Source organism: Mustela nivalis (genome assembly GCF_964662115.1).
Source record: "Mustela nivalis genome assembly, chromosome: 2".
Classification (NCBI taxonomy): domain Eukaryota; kingdom Metazoa; phylum Chordata; class Mammalia; order Carnivora; family Mustelidae; genus Mustela; species Mustela nivalis.
This window is the reverse complement of record NC_139021.1, coordinates 4,797,147-4,822,012: the sequence shown is the minus strand read 5'-3', so window position 1 is coordinate 4,822,012 and position 24,866 is coordinate 4,797,147. Positions and strand designations below refer to the sequence as shown.

Genomic DNA, 24,866 nt, shown 5'->3' with positions numbered 1-24,866 from the left:
TGGTGACCCTGCATCGAAGAGAGGCACCCCAGGCCTCAGTAACTGACGCCCCTCGCTGGGCTGCTCGCTCCGGCCCGCACAGCTCCTCCAGCATCACCGCGGTGGACCCAGCAAGCCCACGTGAATTCTGAGCTCAGCCGCCCCAGTGAAAGGGGAGAAAACAAAGCTGCTCATTGAATGTGTCTTTGGGAGAATGATGTTTTCCCCCTCATTGATTACAGAAATGGCTCCAGATAAGGTTAAAGAAGCTTCTAATTAGGCCACAAGAGGACTCGTCGCCTCTCACAGATGCCTGGGCGTCTTTGTAATTGCAGATGATGGGCACGGAGGGGCTTCTCACCCAGGACCGAGGAGAAGCCCTTCACGCGAACGAGGACACAATTCGACCCAGTGCTCTTTCAAGGGGGCTGTCTGAGGAACGCTCCACCACGCAGCTCCACCACCCCTGCCACGCTTCTCATCCGCCTCTAACCGTGTTCCCTGGTTCACTCCTTCCCTGCCACCTGGCACACTCTGTGCCCTTCTAGGTTAGCCTCCCGGAGAGCCGGGCACCTCTCCTCTTACAACCGCCGGTCGAGCCCTGATTCTACTGGCAGCTTCTGAGCAAGCCTCTTCCTCCTGGGGCCCCTAGTCCTGGGAACCGTGTTTCCATTGTATTCCCAGCAGTGAGCAGAGTGGCTGACATACAGTAGGTGGTTAATACGTGTTTACAGGATTCACTTGGAACGATACATGAAAATTGCTCCATGATTACAAAACTCTATGTTTTCAACTTCTTGTAAATCACTCAAACATGTCCACGCAGACCCCCACTCAGCCAGCCCCCCATCATCTAACTCCTTTGATGGAAGTTTCCCTACCGGGTGTGGCCGGCCACTAGGTGGCAATGTCCTGCCTCCAACAGTTTGGTGGGGTTTGCATGCCCTTTGGGGGTGCTGGGGAGGGGGCTCTGTTCCTTTCCCTATGAGCATCAGGGCAGCTCTTCAGCAGACAATAGAGTGGGCAGAAGCTCAGTCCCACTCCCTGGTTCCCTCCCCATCCCCCATCGGTATCCCTGCCACAGTGGGCTAATTTGATCGCACGGTACAAAATTAGGCCTGTAGCTACACGATCCCTCAAAACCAGGGCAGGATCCCAGTAGCTTGGGGGACGGCACCAGAGGAGGGAGGAAACCGTTCATTGGCTTTTCACGAGCTATCTCAGACAGAGTCATTGCCGGCCTGAGTTCTCACTGGAGCCCCTATAGGGACCGGATCATCAAAACAGCAGTAGCCCCCAAGCCCAGCCCTTAGTAGTTCAGAGGCTTTAAGGAAGCCACCCTTCAGAGTCCACTGTGGTAAAATGAATGCGGACACATCTGTGTGTCCCCCATATTCTCAGGGCTGCTGGGAGGCCGGAAGGAGGGAGCCAGAATCCAGCGGGTGGAAGCTAGCATTGTCATTATTTGGGCTATAAACGGAATTAGCCACCCTTTCCTGCCTCAAGACACACACTCCTCCTCCACACAACTCCCAGCAAGCTTGTCACTGTCCCGCCTAGATCCCTGTGACCTGGGGGTGAGTCCAAGCTGTGCACCATGCAGGGCACGCAGGCCCCCCTCAGAGTCCCAGTGTCCCCCTGCCTCCCCAAGAGCCCTGCTCACTGGTGCACACGCACGCCTCGCCGCTGGGGCTCCCCCAGCCTGGCCTCCACCATTGCTTCCACTGCCTCTTATTGGTGGCCATGAGACTTTCTCTCCCAAGCAGCCTGCCCTCTGGGGTCCACTAGCATCTGCCCCCCCAGAGCGAGCCAGTGACACGTCCTCCTGGGTCCCCATAGCCATGCACGTGTCTGTGTCCGCATCTGCAGCCGCCCCTGCCCCGGCCAGCGAGGTGCACTGGGACAGGGTCAACAAGGGACAGTGGGACTGTGTCCGTGTGGGCGCTCACTTCCCCCTCGGAGTGGCCCTCCACACGCGGGAAACCAGCCACCCAGAGAGGACATGACCAGTCCAATGTGGACAGCCAGCGCCTACCCTCAGGACTGCTCTGTGGGGCCCACATGGACTCTGGCCACTTCTCCTCCTTGGGGCGCGATGGGCCAGCAAGGCACAGGGCCTGGTCAGGTCGGCGAATGAGCACGTTGACTCCCGCCCCCTTCTGCACACGAACCAACAGCCTTGGAGCGACGACAGCCGCTGCGGGGTCACCGGCTTCCTCACCTTTGGTGACATGTCGCATTCTGTGACTTATTAGTGCATTCATCCGCTCCCAGAAGGAACCCTTCTAGGTGCTGGAAGTTTGAGAGTGAAAGAGTCACCCCCTCGGCTGTGTGCCCCCACAGGAGGGGGTCTCTGCAGAGGCCTAACCCAGGGCCCAGCGAGGCGTGGGGACTCACAAAATGTTTGCGGGAATGAATCAACTCTCTACGGTAATTCCCACCGAAACACTGACCCTATGTGGTCGTGAAGACAAGAGCAACGCGGTCTCTCAACCACATTCCCCGTGGGGCAAGTCCAGGGAAGTGACAAGCCAGAGGCAGTGAGAATTGTACCAAGTGCGACAGTTAGCGTTTTCTCCACTGGCTGCTCTGCCCGGCTGCATGAGGAGGCTTTGTGATGCTGCTTCCCCAGAGGGCATCCCGCTGGGGCACCCCAGTGGGCTCCGGCTTCATGGCCACCAAGGCCTGGCCCTGTTCTGCAACCCTTTGCGAGCTGAGCCCTGATTCTTCCTGGCCTGAGGACAACGGGATCCTCCCTGCACAGAACCGCACTCTCCCTTCCACGGGGGAAACGCGCGCCTCGCCCATAACACCAGCAGCCGGTCGGTCGCCGGAGAAAAGGAGCTTAATAAAAACCAAGCCGTTTTATCCCCATTTTATAGATACGAACATCAAGGTCTACAAAGCTTAAGCAACTTGTGCAAAGTCACATGGTGGGTAGGTAAGAAGTTCAAGCCCCATGTCTCTGGCTCTCACGTGACCACTTTTGCAACATGTCAGGACGCCCCATCCCTTGCACAGACCCCCAACCCAGTCACCATGGAGGGGGCTCTAAGAAGCAGGAAGCGGCCCCCCGCCTGCCCTAAGGAGTACACACAGCGGGAAATTGAGGCAGTGGCCTGGGCACTGTGCAGTCTGGAGGTGTGCGCCCTGCTTCCCCCCCCACTCCCTGGGTGCCCGGGCCAAGCGCTTCCATAAAGGCAAAATCTCCGTGGATATGGAGAGGCCAGAGGAGAGACAGCAGGACAAGCATTTAACCTGCGCCTGGCCCAGACCACGCACTGGGTCCGTGCTGGCTGTCCTTGCTCCTGGAGGTGGGGAGGCTCCGGTGAGAGCACCACGGGCCCGCCTGTCTTCCTGGGCTTCAGAGAGAAGGTTCTGGGAACCTGAGTGAGAGAGGCACAGCAACCAAAGGCCACCCCATGTCTGCCTGCTTCTCACGCTGGGAGTGCCGGGTAAACAGTGGGTGGGATGAGTAACAGCCCCTAACAGTGTTTTTCCTTCCAACTGCAAAACCTCAGTTGTCGATGGCTTATGGCGCCAACAGCTTCTTCTTGGGACGCTGAGCTGCAACCAGGCTGGGAGGGACTGGGCCGTGAGCTCACAGGGTCCTCTCGTGTGCGCGCTCCTGGTCTCCTCACAACAGCCGTGACACACAGATGAGAACTCCAAGGCCCCCGAGATCCTAAATCGCACATCTGGGATCCCGCAGCTGATGTGCAGAAGGGGCAGAGGCTGGACTTGAACCGGCAAAGCCTGTGGGCATTTCCAAGGGAACGCTGCCCTGGGTGCCCTCCGGGGAACAAGGGGGAGCTGCGGCTCCTGAAGTATCCAGCCCTGTGGTCAGCTAAGCCGGATGCAGTGCACGGCCTCCACCGCCTGCAGGTTTAGAGAGCAGAGACTCCACGCAGGCATCCAAGTCCTGGGCCGGCCGAATGTTCCCCTTCCACACTCTCCAGATGGCTTCTTCGTGCCCCTCACATGTCCCCACCTTCATCAGGAGCACTGCCTGTCACGTGACTCCTCGAGGACCCCACCCTTCCTTCAGGGCTCACTTCAGAGGGCCCCTCCGCCCTAGACCCTCCCTGACCCGGGCACCAGGCTCCTGCTCTGCCCCTGCCTTCCCACTGGGCCGCCGTCTGTCCACAGCAACCCAGAGTTTCCCTGACTATAGCGTGCTCTAATGCGGGGGTTCTCAGCCCTGGCTGCACAGTGGACTGGTCTGGGGAGCTTCTTTCTACATTTTTTTCTTCCACTTTGACTGAGATATAACATTAGTCATATAACATTATGAATCTTTAAGGGGCACGACATCATGACCTGATAAACGCATCTATTGTGAAGTGATCACCACAGTAGGGTTCACTAACATACCCACCATGTCCCAGACTTAAAATGTTTTTCTGTGATGAGAACTTTTAAGATCTATACTCTTAGTCACTTTTAATCACACAGCGCAGTCTTGCTAACTTTAGTCCCCACACTGCGTGTCCTGCTCCGAGAACTCTTTCCTCTTCTAGCTGGAAGCTTGTACCTTTTGACCACCTTCACTCACTTCCCCACGCTCTGGCGAGCCCTGATCGGTCCTCTGCTCCTATGAGTTACGTTTGTGTCTTCTATTCCACATGTAAGGAGGTCATGGGTTGCCTGTCTTCGTCTGACTTTACTACCCTTAGCACGAGGCCTTCAGGATCCATCACGTTGTTGCAAACGGCTGGATTCCCTTCCCCTTATGGCCGAGCAGTGGTCCCCTGTACAGATACGCCACATTTTCTTTATCCATTATCCTGGGCATTTAGCCACGCCCAGGCTGTTCCCGCGCCTTGGCTCTTGTGAATGACGCCGCAGCGAACACGGGGAGGAAGACATCTCTTCAGATACTGATCTCGTTTCCTCAGATAGGTACTCAAGTAGCGAAACTGCTAGACCATCGGGTGGTTGTATTTTTAAATGTCGCAAGAGCCTCCATACCATCTTCCACGGTGGTGGCTCCAGGTTCCACTCCCGGCAACGGCGCGTGAGCATTCCCTCTCCCCACATCCTCACCAGCACTGGATGCCTCTCGTTTTTTTTTGGTAACAGCCACTCTAACAGGTGCGAGCTGGTATCTCGCTGTGGTTTCGATCCAGTGGGGCAGATTCACTGAGTGCAAATGCCTGAGCTCCATCCCCCAATATGCTGCCTCACCTGGAGTAGATGGGACCCAGGCTGAAGTACATTTGGGGCACTTAGAAGTCCCGAATGTGCTGCCACTGTGCAGCAAGGGTGAAACCCCTGGAGTGAGACGACGATGCCACTTTGCAGTGAGACAGTCTTCTGAGCCCAGCAGCTGGCCCTGACGAGGGTGTCACCAAGCCTGACTGTCACGCTGGTTTCCATCTTCATTTGCCTCTCGCTATATACGGAGGTTGTACACAACCCACCCAGAGCATCGATGCAGCAGGACGGGAAAATGTATCAGAGACTGCAAATAAGAGCAGCACGCATTTGCCAAGCATCTAGTTAAGCACGTATTCTTCATAGAGGCTCCATGAATTTCTAGCAGACGCACGCTACTGTTTCTTTCATGGGCCTCATCGCACGGCTAGTCTCCTGCCATGGCTGAGGCCGTCCGGGCACAGGTGCAAGGTCTCCATCGCCCTTCAGGGGACGCACAGGGTTGGTCGTCAATACATTTTTGTTAAACGGATGAGTAATAGATAAATGTAGTGTCAGCTCCAGAGACAGAGACCTGTGAACCTGTTTATTTTTTCCAGAACATCTAGCAGAGAGCTAGACATACAAGAGGGGTCTAGTGGATACTTAATAATAAAGAATAACACAAAGCGGCAGAGTGTCTCCTCAGTTTCAGGTCTGGCGTGAGCGGACATGCCCTGTGCTTTCATCTCTGTTTCCTACATCAAGCTGGGACCTACACTGGTCCTGCATCACACCCGCCCTGCCCTCCCCCAGGGTGAATTTTTTTTTAATTACCTGTAGCTCTGAGCACAGCTGAGAGAGCGTTTCCTCCACAGCAAGGGACTCTAGGAAGAAAACAAGAAGCATGATAAAATGGGCACGTGCTGAAATGCTGTGGTTGCTAATTGCAATAAAGAAGCATACATTCAAGTTGGCCTTAAAGTCACAGAAAGAAACAGCTCCTGAGGACTCGCCTCCTTTCTAGTCTAACTTCCTAAAGGGGTCATATTTACAAGAAGGGTAAGCCTGATCTGGGGCCACGTGACCCCACACTAGAAAATAATGGTCAGTATCATTTCATAGATGCTTTTCTGAGGAACAGAAGGCCCCCATGTTCACACAGCACTTTGTGTGGCTCAAATGGGACCCACATTCTTTTGGGACTTTGCAGGTATGTGCACGCACAGATGATGGCTGCTAAGAGGTTTCTATAATCATGCAGATTAAACATATATATATATGTGTGTGTATATATAATATATATAAAAGATATATACAAGCATGTATTTGTGAATATATGAAGAATATGAATAGAATAGAATAGAATAGAATAGAATAGAATAGAATAGAATATGTGTATATTCTTTAGGGTTTTCCACTCTTGTCAGTTGCAATCTTCCCTTCCCAAGCAACTTGAGGTTGTGCACAAGAGTGGCAGACGGGCAGAGTGGTTCAGTAAATGCCTGCTGGAGGAATGAACGCATGAGGGCACGGGCCTCGGGGTGCGCCTGCCTTTTCTTCCCGCACACGCACACGCACCCAAAACTCCCTCCTGCGAGAACGAGGTAACACACAGAAAACACACCTGGGATGGCACCCGTCACTGCGATGCTGACAGAATCACAGGCTTTCTCAAGTCTGGCCCCAACGTGGGCAGGTGGGCCGCCAGCTTGAGGCATGCCCTGGCCACAGCCCCTTACCCAGCTCCATGTGCGGCAGCTCCGGGATGTCCCGCATGATGGCCAGGAAGTAGGCACGGAGTCCCCCGTAGGCGCGCAGGAGCAGGCGGCACAGCTGCCGGTGCCACCGGTGGGCGTGCTGCATGCAGTTCTCGGACGGCACGTAGAAGCTCCCCTGCGGGTGGGACGGACACCGATGCGAGGGCCGCCCGGCGGGCGTCCCTGAGAACAGCGGTCGGGGGTTCGCAATCCCAGGGGAGAGAGAACTCGAGTCCCTCCCCCACCTCTCCGTGTGGGGAAAATCCTGCCATCGGCCGAGCCTCTGTTCTATGTGTTTATGTTAAAATAATAACTAGAGCAATATTCAGAGTAAAAATACCAATGAGGAGGAGGAGGATGGCACCGACCTGGAAGGTCTGGGACAGCCTCAGGGGACCCGCTTGTCCTCTGGGACAAGCTCTCGTTCCCCAGAAGATGGGGACGGGCCTGAGGGTCTCCTCTCGCAGGGAGAGGAGGACTTTGTAGAGACCCTCCCGGGGGGTAGGCGAGCGGCAGGTAATGCCGAGAGGAAGGAGCACGTGCAGCTGTGAAAGGGGACGTTAGCTCCGCGGTGACCACAGCGCAGGTGCTGGCAGACTGATGTGAGGGTGCGGTGTCAGGGGCATCTGCTTGCAGATGTCGGACCCCCATGTGGTTTGTGCGATGAGGGAAAGGTGGCCAAGTCCACAGTGCAGAGACCCAGACTCGGCAGAGGAGAAGATATGACATCTTGGGGTGAATTTCAGAACGGATTGGTTTGGGGAGCAGAGAAGGGAAGCCCTCAGGGAGGGGCCTGGGCAGCCGAGGAAGAGGGTGCTGGTCCTGGGCTGGAGAATTCCAAGGATGTGGGCCCTGCCCGTCCATCCACAGCTCATGCAGCCACGAGTGAAGGAAGCCAATGGCTCTTTATGATCCCCTGAAGCCCTGCTCGTCCTGCCACAGGGAACTCCACATGGGGAGCTGGGACAATCCCCCCCTCCGCGTTCTCCTGGGCTGATGATGTGGCCACCTCCTGCCTCATCTGGTCTCCTTGCTTGTTGCCATCAGAGAGGACTGAGTTGGTCCATAGGGGAAGGACAGGTCTATTAGAGGTCAATGGCCATCTGTATGCCATCTGAAGTCCCCATGGTGCCACGAGTGTGGACGATCGTGGGTGTGTCGTACTCGTGCTAATCATGGCGTCATGATGGGAAGGTCACGCAGGGTCACACAGGGTGCTCCACATCAGGAAACCGTGATGCAGGGGTCACCTAGGTCTGAGATGGTCCTAAGTCAGGTCCCTAAGAAGAAGACACTGCCATGCTACACAGCAGAGACCTCGGTCTATCCCATGGGGAGCTCAGGAGCTGCAGGGACCGGTGGCCTTGGAGGAGGGGCTGGGTCTCTGCACCTATGCACTGACCATTACTGAGTGTGGGTTACCCTGGGAGGAGGTGTGGCCTTGGTCAGCAGCGCTGTCCGACAGAGCAAGCTCCAGGAAGAGGCCTGGCCGATTGCCACTGGCTACCAACAACCTCAGCATGTGAGGGAATGAATGTCTCAGGTCTGAGGAGGGGAGGGGCAGTTCACCACCATAGCCACTGAGAGACCCTCAGTGGACCCTCCGCTCCCCGGGGACTCCCCTGAAACCTGCATTCCTCCTCCTTCCTAGCATGTTAGGAACAGAGGTCAATGCAGTTGTGGAAGGACGAGCAGAGCTGTGCACGACAGGGTGTGTGTGGGGGGAACTCCCCAGACCTATGCCACTGTCCACGAAGCGTCTACGTACTCCCGTTACCTTGACCTCGTCTGGTGTTTAACAAACAGCATACAGAGCAGATGCTCTCCTTCTGACTTTCAAAGAGAATATGCATATGGCAAAAAGCTCAATATGACCAAAGGAAACACAACATAAATTGCCTCATCCCCACAGTCCATTAATTTCTTGTGGATCTTTCTAGAATACTCCCATATGTGTATGGGCATCGATGTTTTACGTGCACTTAATATATGAATGTGTGTCCTGGAAACACACACAGAGACATGCACGAGTTGGAAAATGCTCTGGACGGCTCTGTACCTTGCTTTTGTCCCTTATCATGCCCCCAAAGCTCTTTGTGATTAGTTCAAATAAGTGGTAAGAACTCCAATTTCTGTTTCATAGATCAAAAGACTCTGGGTCAAAGAATCAAATGACTTGTACAAGGTCACGCTGCTTTGCCTGCAGAAGAAGGGATTCTCCAGTTCAGGTGCTAAACGGGGACAGTCCCTTCCCAGAGTGCACAGGAGCCCTGGATACCAGGCCTGGTGGAGGACAGATGTGCCACCAGGCCTGTCCGCTTTGACTGAGACATAAATTTAAGTCCTGCAGGGCCTCCAGTAGCTTTAAGCAGGCAGAAGTGAAAGCAGATGGGGTTAACAAAAGCATCAGATGGAGGAGCTGGGAGCTGCCAACCTACTGCTTCAAGCGGCCCTGGACCTCGTGCTTCCTGGTCCTGCTCACAACGGAATCTCCTTGTCACCGATGCCTCCAGTGCAAAAGCTTCGGGACCCAGGGAGAGCAAGGGGTCTTGGAAGTCTGATATTAACTCTGACTTTTAAAACTAGATGTGACAAGACTGGGTGTCATATTGACCAACAAATGACTGAACGTTCCATCTGAAACTGATGCTGTACTCCACATTTGGCCAACTGAATCTAAATAAGACAATGACAAATAAAACTAGATACCAACATCATACGGATTTTTCTCAAGAGACACATAAGGTAATCTTTGGGGAATTTCCATAGCATTGGTTCAATGTGGTTATTGAGGTAATACGAAGTCAAGACAGTAACCTCAGGAGAAATCCTGAAAGACACGTATGGCTTGAGATTATTATCAACACAACAAAGCTTGTTTCGTATAAGAGTCGACAGCACAACTTTCTGAAAGTGAGCGAGCTGCTGCAGAAAGTGTGCAAGACCTCTGGGGGCTTGCGCAGCCAGCGTGGGCCAGCAGGGAACAGCCCACACGCTCCCATGGGCCTTGCTCGGGGCGGCCCCAAAAGCACAATCTCCCCCCACCACGAAAGGAGCGTCGAGCACCGCCCTCCCCTTGCCTTCCCCCGCCCGGTCCCCGTCTGGAAAGGAAACCCTCAATGACACGCAGGCGTCACACCAGACCGGCAGAACACTAGGCTGAGCTTGAACTCACGATGGGAAGCTCCAGGCCAGGGCCCAGCCCGCAAAGAGCAGGCACGCAGCGGCGGATACGGAGGGCATGGCCATGACACAGCTTCTTACGGTGGCTCCTGAGGATCAAGCAGGACCGTTCTGGTAGAACACAGTCTTGGGTGATGTCCCAGGGTCATGTCAGTGGGTGGGACAAGATGCCCCCATTGATGGCCTCCAGGAACGTGTCTACAGATTACACGGCTTGAACGTCAACAATGATCCACTTAGAAACCTACGCAAAATGGATTTTCACTCAAAGGAAGCTCTCTGGGAGCTCTGCTGGGACACGGTTTGATTAGAACAGAGGATCTGGAGGCCTGCAGGCCTGGGCTGTGCTCATGGGTGAGCCACTCACGAACGGTGTGACCGGGCTGGCCCTGGTCCTTTGAAGTGTCCGTTTCCGGTGGAAAGTGGGGAGCGCAGGACAGCCAAAGTGCTCCCGAGAGTGCCTGGGTCACACTCAGTACTTACTGGTGTTCGGAAGGTTTGCTTCACTACACAACAGAGAACTCAGGCTTGCCATCAACGCTGACGTTCCTCTAGAAGAAGGTCCCATCAGGTCGCATTGCATCTCCAGACCTAATTCCTGCCCGGGGCTCTCGATCTCTGTTCCAGGGTGCTGGCTGGGCAGCTTGCCTGTCGTCAGAGGCAGCTCACAAGGAGCTAACTGCTATCGCCCTGACCCAATCCTTCTCTTCCTCTGGTCGTCCTTAGTGGCCCCATTTGGCCCAACATGTATGACGGCTGTGACATTCTCCCAGACTCCAAATTTCTTTCTCGCCTCAGAATCCGTAAGGAAGTCTTGGAGGCTCTGCCTCTACCGAGTCTTGCTTCTGCCCTCGTTTGAGTCTTTACTGTGCACTTGAATGATCCAAGCATCCCACTGCGCTGGGCTGACCTTCCTTCCAAAACCCCAGCACGTGCAAGTTACTTTAAGGCATTGCCCGTTCTCTGCAAGACAGAGCTCGAGTTCCTTGGCATCACCCTCGAAGCCGGAAGCCCCCCTCCCCCGACATGTCCGGCTCCTCTGCCGCGTCTTGCCCCACAACAGAGCTCTAGTTGCTTTTCTCCTTTTAAGGGTCTGTCCTCCGGGTGGCTGAAACTCGCCACCAAGATTCGGGTCAAACGTCCTCGCCTCTGTGAAGCTTCTTCCTCTCTCCCTCGTCCCGGGTCCTGCGCACAACTCCTAGGACCACCATGATGTCTCCAACCTCCCTCAACACCCTGAAGGCAGAAGCAGTTCGTCATTTGTCTTTAGACCTGAAACAGCACATACGATTTTGATGAGGAAAGAAAGAAGAAATGGACAACGGAGCTGCTGCCTCCTCTGGCGGGGGACGGAGGCTGGTCCTGAAGAACACAAGAGACACGGGCCTGGACGGAAAGTCCAGGTCACCGTCACCGCCTCCTTCCGAGAACCTTGGGTTTTCCCACAATTAGGGATGTGCTACCTTGCCACAAAAAATCATGTTCTGGAGCTTTGTGTCCTTTTTATAAACACACTTATTTATGCTTTATACGAGATACGTACACAGCCCGATATTTATCTGGCCCGTGGTAAGCACTGATAACTTTTCATTTAATACAAACATGCCCGAGGAAGTTAAGACACATTTTGGTACCGAACTATCAGTACATCTTCTGTGTTCCGATTGTGGGAGAACACATAAATGGAATTGGGTTTTAATAATCTGTATATTTATTTGAAATAGGAATGCGGGCTCTATCAGACCTCACCATCTAGAATTCTATTAATAGTAGCCACTAGTCAGTAGATGCCTGCTGCGTGCCTGGTATTATGTTTTGGTCCCTGGATCCCTCCTCTTGATAAGTCAGGGGTTTTTTTTTATTATTATTATCATATTTTTAATCAATGAGGAAATGATGAGAACATTAATAAGAGCTGGTGCTTATTACTTGACCTTGTCCATGCCAGGCATTGTCTAAGTGCTCTACATGTATTGATCATTTCATTCTTATGCCAACCCTATAAAACAAGTACAATTATGTCTTCTCCCCACCCCGTTTTGTAGCCTGGGAGACTGAACCCCAGAGCAGTAACTCATCTGTAGGTCTGAGGGCACGTGTAGGGTCAACAGTTCAGACCCAGGCTGGGCAGGAAGCCTCACAGCCCTGAGCTTACACAGGGAACTGGGTCGGAGGAGGTTTATGTAGTATTAGCCTGTGTTTCCATGTCCAGTTTGCAGAAGGGTGAAGCCTCTGATCCCTGTTAGGGCCCGGGTTTTCAAAGGAACCCCACTCTATACATTCCAAAGAGAATCGAAACCCGTTTGGTCTAGCATGTACTTTGCAACCCACTAGCTGGGATCCCAGAAAATAGTTTCATCTTTCCATTCTTTCCTCTGGTTGGCCCCAGCCAGCTGCCCTCCTGGGGAGCAGTGCCCGATTCTCTGTCCCCACACATAGGCTGCGGCGATTAGCTGCAGGTTGAACACCAAACACCTCTTCCCCCAAACAGCTGAAATATAGAGACCACAGATGATTTCACATCAATGTGACTTGATCTAAGCTGCCCTGACTGTCCTCTTCCCAGCAGCCCACGTGGTTCCTGGAGCAGGAGAGAGGGGAGCAGGTAGGGCCTGGGGGTCGGTGAGGGAGTGGACAGGCCCTGGTCTTGGTTACATTCCCGTCCAGGCACGTCTCCATTCTGTATCCCGGGCCTGCTGCCTGCCTTCCCTGCATGTCCCCCCAGCACTGAAGGGTCGCACAAGTGACCGACGAGTGACCAGACAGTTCTGTGTGGCTCTGGCCACGAAAGAAGTGAATGTGGCTCGGTGATTCTCTCCCTCGGTATGACCACTGTCCCTGCAGCTCCCCTCCTGGGAATCGGGGACAGGAGAGAATTCACATACTCCCAGCTGCCTTCACACTGGGGACAACACGTCCATGAGGCTGACTGAAGCAACAGCTTGAAGAGAGGCACTGCCCCGTTGTGACACTGAGGAGTTGCCAGAGCCCTCGAAAGGGCCATCGTGGGAAGCGATCACAGAGGGTCCCAGCGAGGGGGTCTAGAGGCACGTGTGGGTGTGGAACCCCTGCTTCTCCACTCCAGCTACGTTTTCCATGCACACGGGTGCCCATCGGCATGACATCTGGCTCCTCTCTGCCCATTTGTCGGACACGGTGAGTCGGGGATAAAAAGCTGGGTTCTTCCCTGTCTTTCTTTTTGATAGCCGCACCCCTCCCCGACCCTGTCTTTCTTTTTGATAGCCGCACCCCTCCCCGACCCTGTCTTTCTTTTTGATAGCCGCACCCCTCCCCGACCCTGTCTTTCTTTTTGATAGCCGCACCCCTCCCCGACCCTGTCTTTCTTTTTGATAGCCGCACCCCTCCCCGACCCTGTCTTTCTCTTTGATAGCCGCACCCCTCCCCGACCCTGTCTTTCTCTTTGATAGCCGCACCCCTCCCTGTCTTTCTCTTTGATAGCCGCACCCCTCCCCGACCCTGTCTTTCTCTTTGATAGCCGCACCCCTCCCCGACCCTGTCTTTCTCTTTGATAGCCGCACCCCTCCCCGACCCTGTCTTTCTTTTTGATAGCCGCACCCCTCCCCGACCCTGTCTTTCTTTTTGATAGCCGCACCCCTCCCCGACCCTGTCTTTCTTTTTGATAGCCGCACCCCTCCCCGACCCTGTCTTTCTTTTTGATAGCCGCACCCCTCCCCGACCCTGTCTTTCTCTTTGATAGCCGCACCCCTCCCCGACCCTGTCTTTCTCTTTGATAGCCGCACCCCTCCCTGTCTTTCTCTTTGATAGCCGCACCCCTCCCCGACCCTGTCTTTCTCTTTGATAGCCGCACCCCTCCCCGACCCTGTCTTTCTCTTTGATAGCCGCACCCCTCCCCGACCCTGTCTTTCTTTTTGATAGCCGCACCCCTCCCCGACCCTGTCTTTCTTTTTGATAGCCGCACCCCTCCCCGACCCTGTCTTTCTTTTTGATAGCCGCACCCCTCCCCGACCCTGTCTTTCTCTTTGATAGCCGCACCCCTCCCCGACCCTGTCTTTCTCTTTGATAGCCGCACCCCTCCCCGACCCTGTCTTTCTCTTTGATAGCCGCACCCCTCCCCGACCCTGTCTTTCTCTTTGATAGCCGCACCCCTCCCCGACCCTGTCTTTCTCTTTGATAGCCGCACCCCTCCCCGACCCTGTCTTTCTCTTTGATAGCCGCACCCCTCCCCGACCCTGTCTTTCTTTTTGATAGCCGCACCCCTCCCCGACCCTGTCTTTCTTTTTGATAGCCGCACCCCTCCCCGACCCTGTCTTTCTTTTTGATAGCCGCACCCCTCCCCGACCCTGTCTTTCTTTTTGATAGCCGCACCCCTCCCCGACCCTGAACCCAAGAGCGCTTCTCTCTGTCCCCCTTGGCCCGGGCGGAGGCCTGGGGAGAGGAGGTGCTCTGCCGGGAAGGCCTGCCTCTGTCCAGTGTAGTTCATTCTGGAGTTCAAGATCCAGGAGCCCCCTGATCAAAGACGTAATGAAGTCTTCTCTTAGTTGAATCTCCAGTTTGTCTACCATCTTCCTTTCGGATTGGTTCAAGACCCAGGTGGAGAGATGTTCTCACGTTCCAGTCCCCCTCACACCCGACAGCAGATCTGATCTCTGAGGATGCAGCCCCGATGCTCACGCTGTCTCACTGTGGATGCGGTACTGCCTGGTCCTCAGGACCGGAGGGAGCCCACAAGGACAACTGCTTGGTGTTGGGCAGAGGGCTTCAGAAGACCAGTGGCCATTGTTTTCTTTACTGATTCCTAAATATTATTTTCTTTCTTGTGCATAAACCTGTTTCAAACAGCAATTTTTAGAAGACACCATTTTCATTCATCTTGCTTCAACATCACTGTGATGTGCATTTTCTTTAACTTATATTTTGTGGGGCAAAGCAACAGAGTCCCATACAGAGTTCCAGTTCGGTGGACTTGGAGTTGCAGGAATGACCCGAGGGTCTGGGGGTCACGTCTGACCTTTGCTACTTCCCAGCTCTAACAGCTTGGACAGGGACATAGCTGTCCTCATGGGGAAGAGTGAGGGTGATGGGGGTAGTTCTCTACCTCAGAGCACAACAGACAAGCAGCCTTAGTTTCACAACCGTTATAGGTAAGAACTCCGTAAGACTCATGATGAAGAGCCGCTAACACAACTCTTGGCATTTCCTTTAGTAAACTAGCCAATTCCTGTATTACCAAGAGATTTTGGACCTGTTTAGAACTTTAAAAGGTAACAATTCATTAGTAATTAAATAAGTTGATGTATTGACCCTGAATAATTCATACCATCTTGTAGGCTACCTTAACACCTGTGATGTTTCTGGTAAATGCATATATACTGCTAAAATAGATCTACTTGGTTTTAGAGAACTACATTTTCACATGATTTATGATTATGATTTAGAGCCCCACTGGGTTTCTTTATATTCTTCACCAAGTCAGCGGGGTCAGCCCAACTCCAGGCTATCATCATGATCCCAGTTACTCTGTTTCTGCTGCCTCCTGAGTGCCAATCCCTGTGCTATAAACACTTGACCTCCAAGGGCGCCTGCATGCCTCAGTGGTTTAGGCATCAACCTTCAGCATGGGTCATGATCCTGGAGTCCTGGGATCAAGCCCTGCGTCAGACTGCCTCCTCAGCCAGGAGTCTGCTTCTTCCTCTCTCTCTGCCCCACCCCTTGCTTCTGCTTACTCTCTGTCTCCATTAAATAAATAAATAAAATCTTTTGAAAACAAAACTGGGGAATCACATTGTCTGATTTCAAGCTTTACTACAAAGCTGTGATCACCAAGACAGCATGGTGCTGGCACAAAAAACCAGACACATACACCACTGGAACAGAGTAGAGTCCAGATATGGACCCGCAACTCTATGGTCAACTAATCTTTAACAAAACAAGAAAAAATACACAGTGGAAAAAAGACAGTCTCTTCAATAAATGGTGCTGGGAAAATTGGACACCTTTGTATAGAAGAAAGAAACTCGACCATCCTCTTATACCATACACAAAGATAAACCCAAAATGTATAAAAGACCTCAACATGAGGCAGGAATTCATCAGAATCCTAGAGGAGAACATAGGCAGTAACCTCTTTGACATGGGCCACAGCAACCTCTTTCAAGACACACCTCCAAAAGCAAAGGAAACAAAAATGAAAATGAACTTTTGGGACTTTATCAAGATCAAATTTTCTGCACAGCAAAGGAAACGGTCAACAAAACAAAGAGGCAACCCACGGAATGGGAGAAGATATTCGTAAATGGCAATACAAAGAGCTGATATCCAAGATCTATAAAGAACTCCTCAAACTCAACACACACAAAACAGATAATCATATCAAGAAATGGGCAGAAGACATGAACAGACACTTCTCCAAAGAAGACATACAAATGGCTAACAGACACATGAAAAAATGTTCATCATCACTAGAAATCGGGGAAATTCAAATCAAAACCACATTGAAATACCACATTACACCAATTAGAATGGCCAAAATTAACAAGACAGTAAACAACGTGTGCTGGAGAGGATGTGGAGAAAGGGGAACCCTCTTACACTGCTGGTGGGAATGCAAGTTGGCTCAGCCACTTTGGAAAACAGTGTGGATATTCCATAAGAAATTAAAAATAGACCTGCACTATGACCCTGCAATTGCACTACTGGATAGTGCAAATACAGATGTAGAGAAAAGAAGGGCCATATGTATCCCAATGTTCATAGCATCAATGGCCACAATCGCCAGACCATGGAAAGAACCAAGATGGCCTTCAATGGATGAATGGATAAAGAAGATATGGTTCATATATATAATGGAGTATTGCACCTCCATCCAAAAGGATGAACACCCAACTTTTGTATCAACATGGATGGGACTAGAGGAGATTATACTGAGTGAAATAAGTCAAACAGAGACAGTCAATTATTGTATGGTCTCACTTACTTGTGGAGCATAAGGAATAACATGGAGGACATTAGGAGAAGGAAAGGAAAAGTGAATTGGGGGAAACTGGAGGGGGGGTTGAAGCATGAGAGACTGTGGACTCTGAGAAACAAACTGAGGGTTTTGGAGTGGGGGAGTGTGGGAGGTTGGGTGAGCCTGGTGGTGGGTATGAAAGAGGGCATGTATTGCATGGAGCACTGGGTGGGGTGCACAAACAATGAATTCTGGAACACTGAAAAAATAAAATAAAATAAAGTAATAAAAATAAAATAAAATATAAAATAAATAGAAAGAAATTTTAAAAAAAACGAAAACTTGAGCTGCAGAGATTAGCTTGCACTGCCCCACCTGGAGGAACATATCCTCCAGTTGGAAGAACCAAGGACACAGGTGCACAATGGCAGGTGGGTGTCAAACCAGGAGAAACCATATGATGCTGAGTGTGTGGAAGGGTGTAAGCAGAGAAGGCTTCCTAGAAAAGATGACGCTGCAGCTGAATCTTGAATGGATAGTTAGGTAGGCAAAGAAGGGATAAGAGAGGGCATGCCAAGCAAGAAACCACCACAAACAAAGACACAGAGTGAACAAATAAGTGAAGGTCAGGGAACCACAGTCTATGCTATGTTGCTAAGGCACATGAGTCCAGGAGAGAAAAGCAGGACATGGTGGGAGGTGGACAGATGGGATCTGGTCATGGAGGGTCAGGTATACCACGTTCATTGAAACTCAAATCTCAGGAACTCAGAGATGCGTAAGAAGGGTGCCAAATGTGTGCCAGTACTTTTGTCAAGGGGAGAGGGGAAGGCCTATGTTGAGGCTCTGTTCTAGGATGCTGGCTTCTCACTAGCTGCTGCATCTCATCCTCCAAACCTTCAGGGAAGCTGAAATCATCATGTAAACTTACAAAAGTGAAATGATCCCAGGGAGATTAAGTAAATGGCCCTTGATCCCATAATTACTAAGAGACAAGTCCAGGGATCCAAAATAGCACAGCTATGTTCTTCCATCCTACAGGGCACGATTACAAATTCACCAGAATCCAAGTCTTCCTAACTGAGGGCAAGACAGTGAGAACAGGGATAATGGTCATCAGAAATGCTGGAATCATTGTCCATTGTAGGAAGGGTCAGGCGGTCACTACTCCCATCCCCACGAGCCAGTTCCTAGACCATAAATGCCAACGTATCTGCAGGATGAGCGAGTGGTCCACCACAGTGGGACTTCATGACCATTGTAACTGATTCTATTGTGGAAGCTGGAGTGGTTCACTATGGTCTCTTCAAGGCATCAAATTCTATGCTTCTGTGATTTTAATTATGAATGGCATCAAATCCCTTCAATTAGCACCAGGGCAGATACAAACTCAGCATCTGTAATTACTCTCCAACTGGGGGCTATGAGGCCGCTTATGTGGATTTGGTCCTTGGCTCTCCTCCTGGCACATCTGGTGGTCTCTTTCTACGTGGCTCGCTCTGTAGGGAACGTGGAAGGTAGACCAGACAGACCAGCACTTAACATGGATTCTTTGTTCTGGTAGCAAATGTACAAGCAGCCATGTGTCTCCTCATAAGCCTCCTTATCTGAGATGCACAGAGCACCTAGACTCATGTCCAAGAGTGAGGTGGTGACAGCCCATCTCAAGGTCAGATGGTCAGTACAGGCAGGGCATGGCTATTGCTTGAGTGAGGAGAGCATGATTCCCGAGCCCACACTCCTTCTCACTGCCAACGTCTGCCTCCCTGTAGAAGATGGTCAGTGAACTTGGGTCCCCTTCTGAAACAGGTAAGTCTGTTCCAAGAGATTATTAAGGCAAATGGGAGGCCACTGCATCCATATTACTACATTAGAATGTTTACTTCTATAGGAAACCAGCTCAAGGCAAGTAGGGCTGTCACCGGGATGATCATGACCATGGTAGAAACCAAACAAGAAAATCTATGTAAGACTTATTACTTGATTTGCCTCAGGATCAAGAGGAAGCTGTTGAATGTATGACCATGAAGACGGTTGTGTTGACATTGCATTGCGACATTTCTGGACCTGGGCTGGGGCATCTGACTTGTTGTCCATGCTGGTCTGCCTCTACTCATGGCTTATTACACGGTAGTGCTCTGTCAGATATGGTGAGCACCTGTATGGGGTAGACAGTCCACCGTGTATCTGCGATCCTTTCCTGGCTCTCCTATAACAAAGGCAATTGTTTCCAAGCACTGTGGTGAGGAGCAACGAAGACGGGTCACAGAAGCAAGGTGCTTAGAAGGAAACCTGCCAAAGAATGGGCACTCGGCAAAGGACGGACCATCGCATCGGGGGACAGCCAAGAGGTGTGGGCCCTCCAGGCTGCAGGGGTGTCAGGAGAGATGACCGAGTCCTGAAGCATAGGGAGGACGAGGCAGAGTGAGGATGCCGGCCACCACACCAGCGCCCAACCTGTGTGCACGCTGCCCGGCTCTTCTCTGACCAGAGGAGGTCGAGGCACAGAAAGAGGAAGTCAGAGGGGACACAACCTCCTTCCCGACAGTCTTCCCAGCACAGGTGACCCTCCGGCCGTTCTCCCTCCAGGATCGCACACAGAGCCTCCAAGTGGTGTGAAGAGATCCCTTCACCTCTGTGTTTACTAACAAGGACGCTGCAGACCCGACATTCCTTAAGGGAGGTGACAGCAGGCGATAACATCGCGCCAGCACGGAAACACCGAGCACGCTGCGGTAGAAGGAGCCGGGTCCATCTACCGAAACGTTTCCAGCGCTGGCATTCCCAGTTTCTGGTATTTTATTTTCATTTGTTCTTCAGAGCAATTCCCCGAACGGTGCGCAATGTTCAGCAATTCTGCTAGCAGTTGGCAAATTGGATTCTTAATATTTAACCTCATTGAGAACATTACACAGCTCACACCAAACAAGCCATTTAGCTGTCAGATCATCACAAAACCCCAAACACCTTTCTGATGAACGCAGTTTTCCAGTCTAGCTGGAGGAAGGCTCTGATTTGAAGGAAAAGAGAAAAAAAAAAGATACTCTTCTCCAGCTCGATCAGCTGTGTTCACATCTCTTGAAAATCAGCAGTCACTACGTGTGATGTTTGAAAAACGGGAGATGGCGTGTCGTGTGGATCGAGCGTCTGGTCCATCATCAGGATTAAACCAAACTGAGACACTAGCTCTGCAAACCGTAACGTTGCCAGAGCTGCCCCGTAGACACACCAAGTCTCTATTCAACACAATTTCGGAATGCGATACCATCTGTAACATACGCTTGTTGACAGGGTCGGTTCTGTAACAAATCAAATGGCTGGAAGGGGTTAATGCATTTGGTTACTTCATAAATAGTAGATGCAACAATAAAATAATATTATCATGGTGGTTCATTCATTACTTTCACTAATCCCGTTCTGGTGTCACAGAGCGTCATCTCGGCTTTCTTTCCTCGTCGGCAGGTCACTCTCACGAGTCACGGGAGGCGGGCAGAGGGAGCAACGGGAGAGGGCGGTTACGTTCTGTCCACTGTTTTCAATGTCCTATAATTTGCCTTTGTTTTGAGGGATGCCTTCAACCCTCTGAGACTCGGCTTTCCGATCCGGCAGAAACATCTTTTGGGGATAGGACTTTAGCTTGTGGAGGATCCAGTATCGGGGGGGTTTATCTCCCTGGCAAGCTGCCGCTTGGGGACTGACGCAAGAGAAGGGCAGGGCATAAGAACTGAAAGGGAATGGGGCGCAGTGGCAGGCTGTCCAGACCGCAAGGGCCGTGGGCTCGCAGAGAGCAGAGAGAAGGCAGCAAGCCCCACGGGGCCGGGCCCGCTTAGAACAGGAGGGGCGGATGGATGTGAGCGCCCCATAAGCCCTGGACCCTGCAGCCGGACGTCAGCCTCCAACCCAACCCAGAGACTCGGCTAGTGGCTCCCACTCCCTTCCGGAAGCCTCCACTCCAGAGACCAAAGCCGGCCCTATTCCCCGCGGCTGCACCTGACCGGGCCTTCACTGCCCAACACCAGCCTGCTGGGACCCCGAGCCTGGCCTTGCACCCAGGCTGTCTGCCCCCAAGCTCGGCGCCTTCACCTCCCTGCGCCCGTGGCCCAGACGGCCGGCTAGAGCCCCACACTGTTGCTCCCAGTCAACGAGACCCCCTCCCTTTAGGGAGCTGCTCTGTCATTTCCTCCACTCAAATGCCGCTGCTACTAATCCTTCTCCTCTCAGGCCCAGAAATCTCTGCCACGAAGAGTTGGGGATGTTTCTGAGCCTGGTCGTGGGGGGTGTCACTACAGACGGCGATATTCTCGGACTGCAGAGAGTGCAGGGAATGCTAATGTGGTGCCAAGTCCCTCATGCCTGCGTTCCCTCAAGAGTCTTTAAGTGGCGGCTGTTTTCAGCTGAGGCCAGGGAATAAAGAGGACTATTGGCCTGTGATTTCTGGGTCCAAGGCCCATGAGATTCGGTGTGTGTGTGCAGAGACGGTCGGTTTGGGTCCAGCTCGGTAGGCGCTAGGATCAAGTGTACACACAAGGCCACGCGGCGCCCAGTAAGGCAGCTGCATCCCTCCGGAGCCGGTCAGGGAAACGCCATCTTATTATTTAAAAGAAATCAGCAGGTGAAAGTTGGAGGCGGAAGATGCCATAGGTGAGGCCAACCTCGGGCCGAAGGAAAAGCAAAATCAAGATGATGTCGGCAGTGTGCTTTCGGGGACAACCTATGAAAATGGGGTTAGGTTTTGAGGCCCAAGGCAGCATCCGGGCCTCTCTTCTTTGTCACGAGAGTGATTTTCAGGTTCACCAGCTCGTGGGAGCCACAGGAAGACAGCACGGAGGGAAGAGAATCCAAAGAAAGTGGCTAATTCTGGAAGCTATGTGTTGTACCCCGGGAAGCGTCCGCACAGGCAGCGGAAGAGGGACGAGAAGTGTGAAAATGGAGATAGGAAGATTCATTGCAGAGTCCGCGGGAGCCCATCTCCGCCATCGGCGCGTCAGAGAGGAAGGGGCCCAGGACGATTCCGAGGTTCCTGGAGACTCACTCGAATCAGCAGCCCCGAACCCAGGCCCAGGTCCCAGGAACGGGGGAGGAGATGCAGCGTCAGAGATGAACTCTCCAGAGCCTCCGCGCCGTCACTCCCAACCTTCCTGACTGGGGCCAACAGATCTCTACAGGCCTCAGTTTCCTTATCTGTAAAACGGGGGAACTACTACTACCTTCTTCACAGGGAGCGAGGGAAGAGTAAATCCGAGAATGTGTGCGCAGCCTTACAACGGGCCGGAAAAGAGTAAGAACTCTGCCAAGTTTAGCTAATATTGCTCCGTCATTTCACTGCGAGCTCGCAGTGCGGCCCGAGTATGAGCCGTGGAACCACAGCCCTGCACCGTCTCCGCGAAGTCCCTGCTGGGATGGCTGGAGGCAGCCGGCGGGTAGCGCACCAAATACTGGGACTGGGAGGCTTCCATCCAGCGTCTGAAGATTACCCAGGGACAAGCCTCAGCAGGTTACACCTGCCCTCGGGGCCCAGGCTCCCCTTCTATGAGAAGGGTTAACCCATCCTGGGGCTGTGATGAGACTCGGCGTAATACCAGGGCCAAAGGCCTTTGGGACAGAGAGCACAGTGAAGCTCAGGGATCACGGCCCCACAGCTGGTCACAGCAGTGCTGACTCTCAGAAAGGGCAGGTCGGGTGTCCTGGGAGGGAGGCATGAGCCGTGCGTGCTGCCTCCCTCACCTCCGCCCCGAAGGCCCCCAGCCAAGAGGCAAGGCTGAGCAAGGGTTAGAGGAGTCCCTGGCACCGCAAGCAGACTTTCCGGCTGCGGGGAGCATCGGTTTTGCTGAAAGTTCTCCCGGGAAAGTGAATGAGATCGATACGGAGCCGGATTCTTCGCTACACAGAGAAAGCAGCCAGTGAAGCAGAGAGAGTGGCCAGAGTCACCGAGGAATGGGATTGTCTCCAGTAGCTCATCCCGGAGCAGACGGCGGCCACAGTGAAAGGGACAGCCAGCACGACCCAGGCCTGCAGACACGCAGCCCGTCTGCCCCCGCCGTGGCCGGAAGACAAGATTCCAGAGGGCTGCGCTGCTGGGTCTACCTGAGGAAGAGGAGATCCGCACGAGGGCTGGTAGGGGGTTGCTCGTCCCAACAGCTGTAAGTGACTCCAGCAAAACCAAAAGCCATCATCAACACGATCTACCATCAACACGAGGGAGTGAGTTCAGGGCAAGGAGGGGGGCCTCTGCCGCACTCAGGGATCCGACTTTGATCAGACTTTAAAGCACTCAAGCGTCTGGCATTTGCCGAGAGCAGCTGCTCGCCCACTCCAGTACCGCCACCCTGTAAGGAAGCCAACGGTCTGCCCCAGGGCCTTTGGTCTAACAGCAAAGACAGACGACGGTCTCCAGTGGGGTGGGCTGGGCACCACGCGGGCAGCGTGAGAGCAGTGAGCCAGTCTGGGCAGTCAGGCTGAGCCTTCTGGGGAAAGGAATATTCATTCTGGATCCTGAAAGATGGGCCAGGGGAAAACAGGAAGGAAAAAAAAAAACAATGTCTCATGTTGTGCCTTTCTCATGCACTGGAGGAAGAGATGTGGTCATTCCACTGTTCTCGCGCGTGAGCAAGGTGGTGCCTGGAAGCTGTTCACGGATTCTGTACCGAGCTGGACAGCTCGTGATGGAGGGGACGCTGGAGGGGAAGAATCAGCTCCCCACGGTCTGATTTACCCACAGCAGCCTGTGTCCTGGCAGGCGCCGCAAGAAGCACGTTCACGCAGCATACACCATGTCTTTGGAAGAGAGCCACATGGCTCAGGGTTTTGTAGGGGGTAATGAGGCCAGAGACCCCATAACTAGTGGGTTCCAGAGTTGACTCCGGCCCTCGGCTACGGAGTCTAGCAAACTTCTTCACTTACTAGCGGTGTGAATTGGGACAAATAACACAACGTCTCAGTGCCTGTCTCCCGATGACACCATAGTTACAACCGCGGTAGCCTCGTCCTTGTTGTGAGGGTTTGTGGGACCATCGACGCAAGCACTGGCTGTCATGAACGTCGTCGTCAGAAGCGCCACCACCCTTCGGCACCTGGTAAGTTGCAATCTACATTTAAACAAGTGGTAACTACGTGGAAAACGTGCTTTCTGGCTAGAATTACCCACGTATCTCTGGAGACTCCTATCCAGACAACAACACGGTACAGTGGAAAGAGCTTTCAGCTTCAGTGTTGGAAGAACTGATTTGGGAATCTCAATGACCTCCTCCATAAGATGCGGAAAAATCAGCCTTGCATGTCCCTTCCTCACCTGGTTACTCCTCTGTTCCCTCATTGCGGTTTTGCACAGGAAGAAGGAGTAAGCACACCCCCATGTCCAAGGCACTACCTATGCAGTGTTCAAGAAAGACACGGTCCCTTTCTTGATGCTTTGGCAGTGAGGGGGACAGACTGGGGACAAGACAAGATATAAGATGCTACTATGAAAGAGCCATGGGAAGAAGAGAGAAAATGTGAGTGTTTCTTCTGGGCAGGGTTTTAAGTCTAGAGAATTCTCATTCCTGTAACCAAAACGATGTCTCTCTTCTAAGTGACAGCGGGACTATCTGTGGAAGGTACACCTAACCTACACCCTTTCATGCCAAGGATAATCGAGAGACTCTGATGGATGTAAATTTCGTGTTTATAGAAGCTGGGTAACAGATTAATTCCAAAGATGTGAGCAATGAGACTCTGGCAGAAAATAAAAATCAAATCTATCCAAATGTAGCCTTTGAGTTAACCAAAAACCTTTTGTGCCCATGAGCAAAACCGGTAATAATTCTACCTCTATGACTTCTAATTGTAGCTGTGCTAAAAACGGGGGGGGGGGTGGAGAACAGAGAAGGAAAACAGGAGACAAG

At 52.6% G+C, this 24,866-nt stretch overlaps 1 protein-coding gene across 1 annotated transcript in view; it reads right to left on the bottom strand.

Moving 5' to 3' along the window:
- The window catches only part of FAM135B (family with sequence similarity 135 member B), a 279,370-nt gene that overhangs the window by 37,916 nt on the left and 216,588 nt on the right, over positions 1–24,866 (bottom strand). Inside the window, exons 8-9 of the mRNA XM_082719624.1 lie at positions 6,858–7,011; positions 5,953–6,002 (exon numbers count right to left, since the gene is read on the bottom strand). Coding sequence (XP_082575750.1) covers positions 5,953–6,002; positions 6,858–7,011 — 204 coding nt within the window. The remainder of the gene's footprint in view (positions 1–5,952; positions 6,003–6,857; positions 7,012–24,866) is intronic.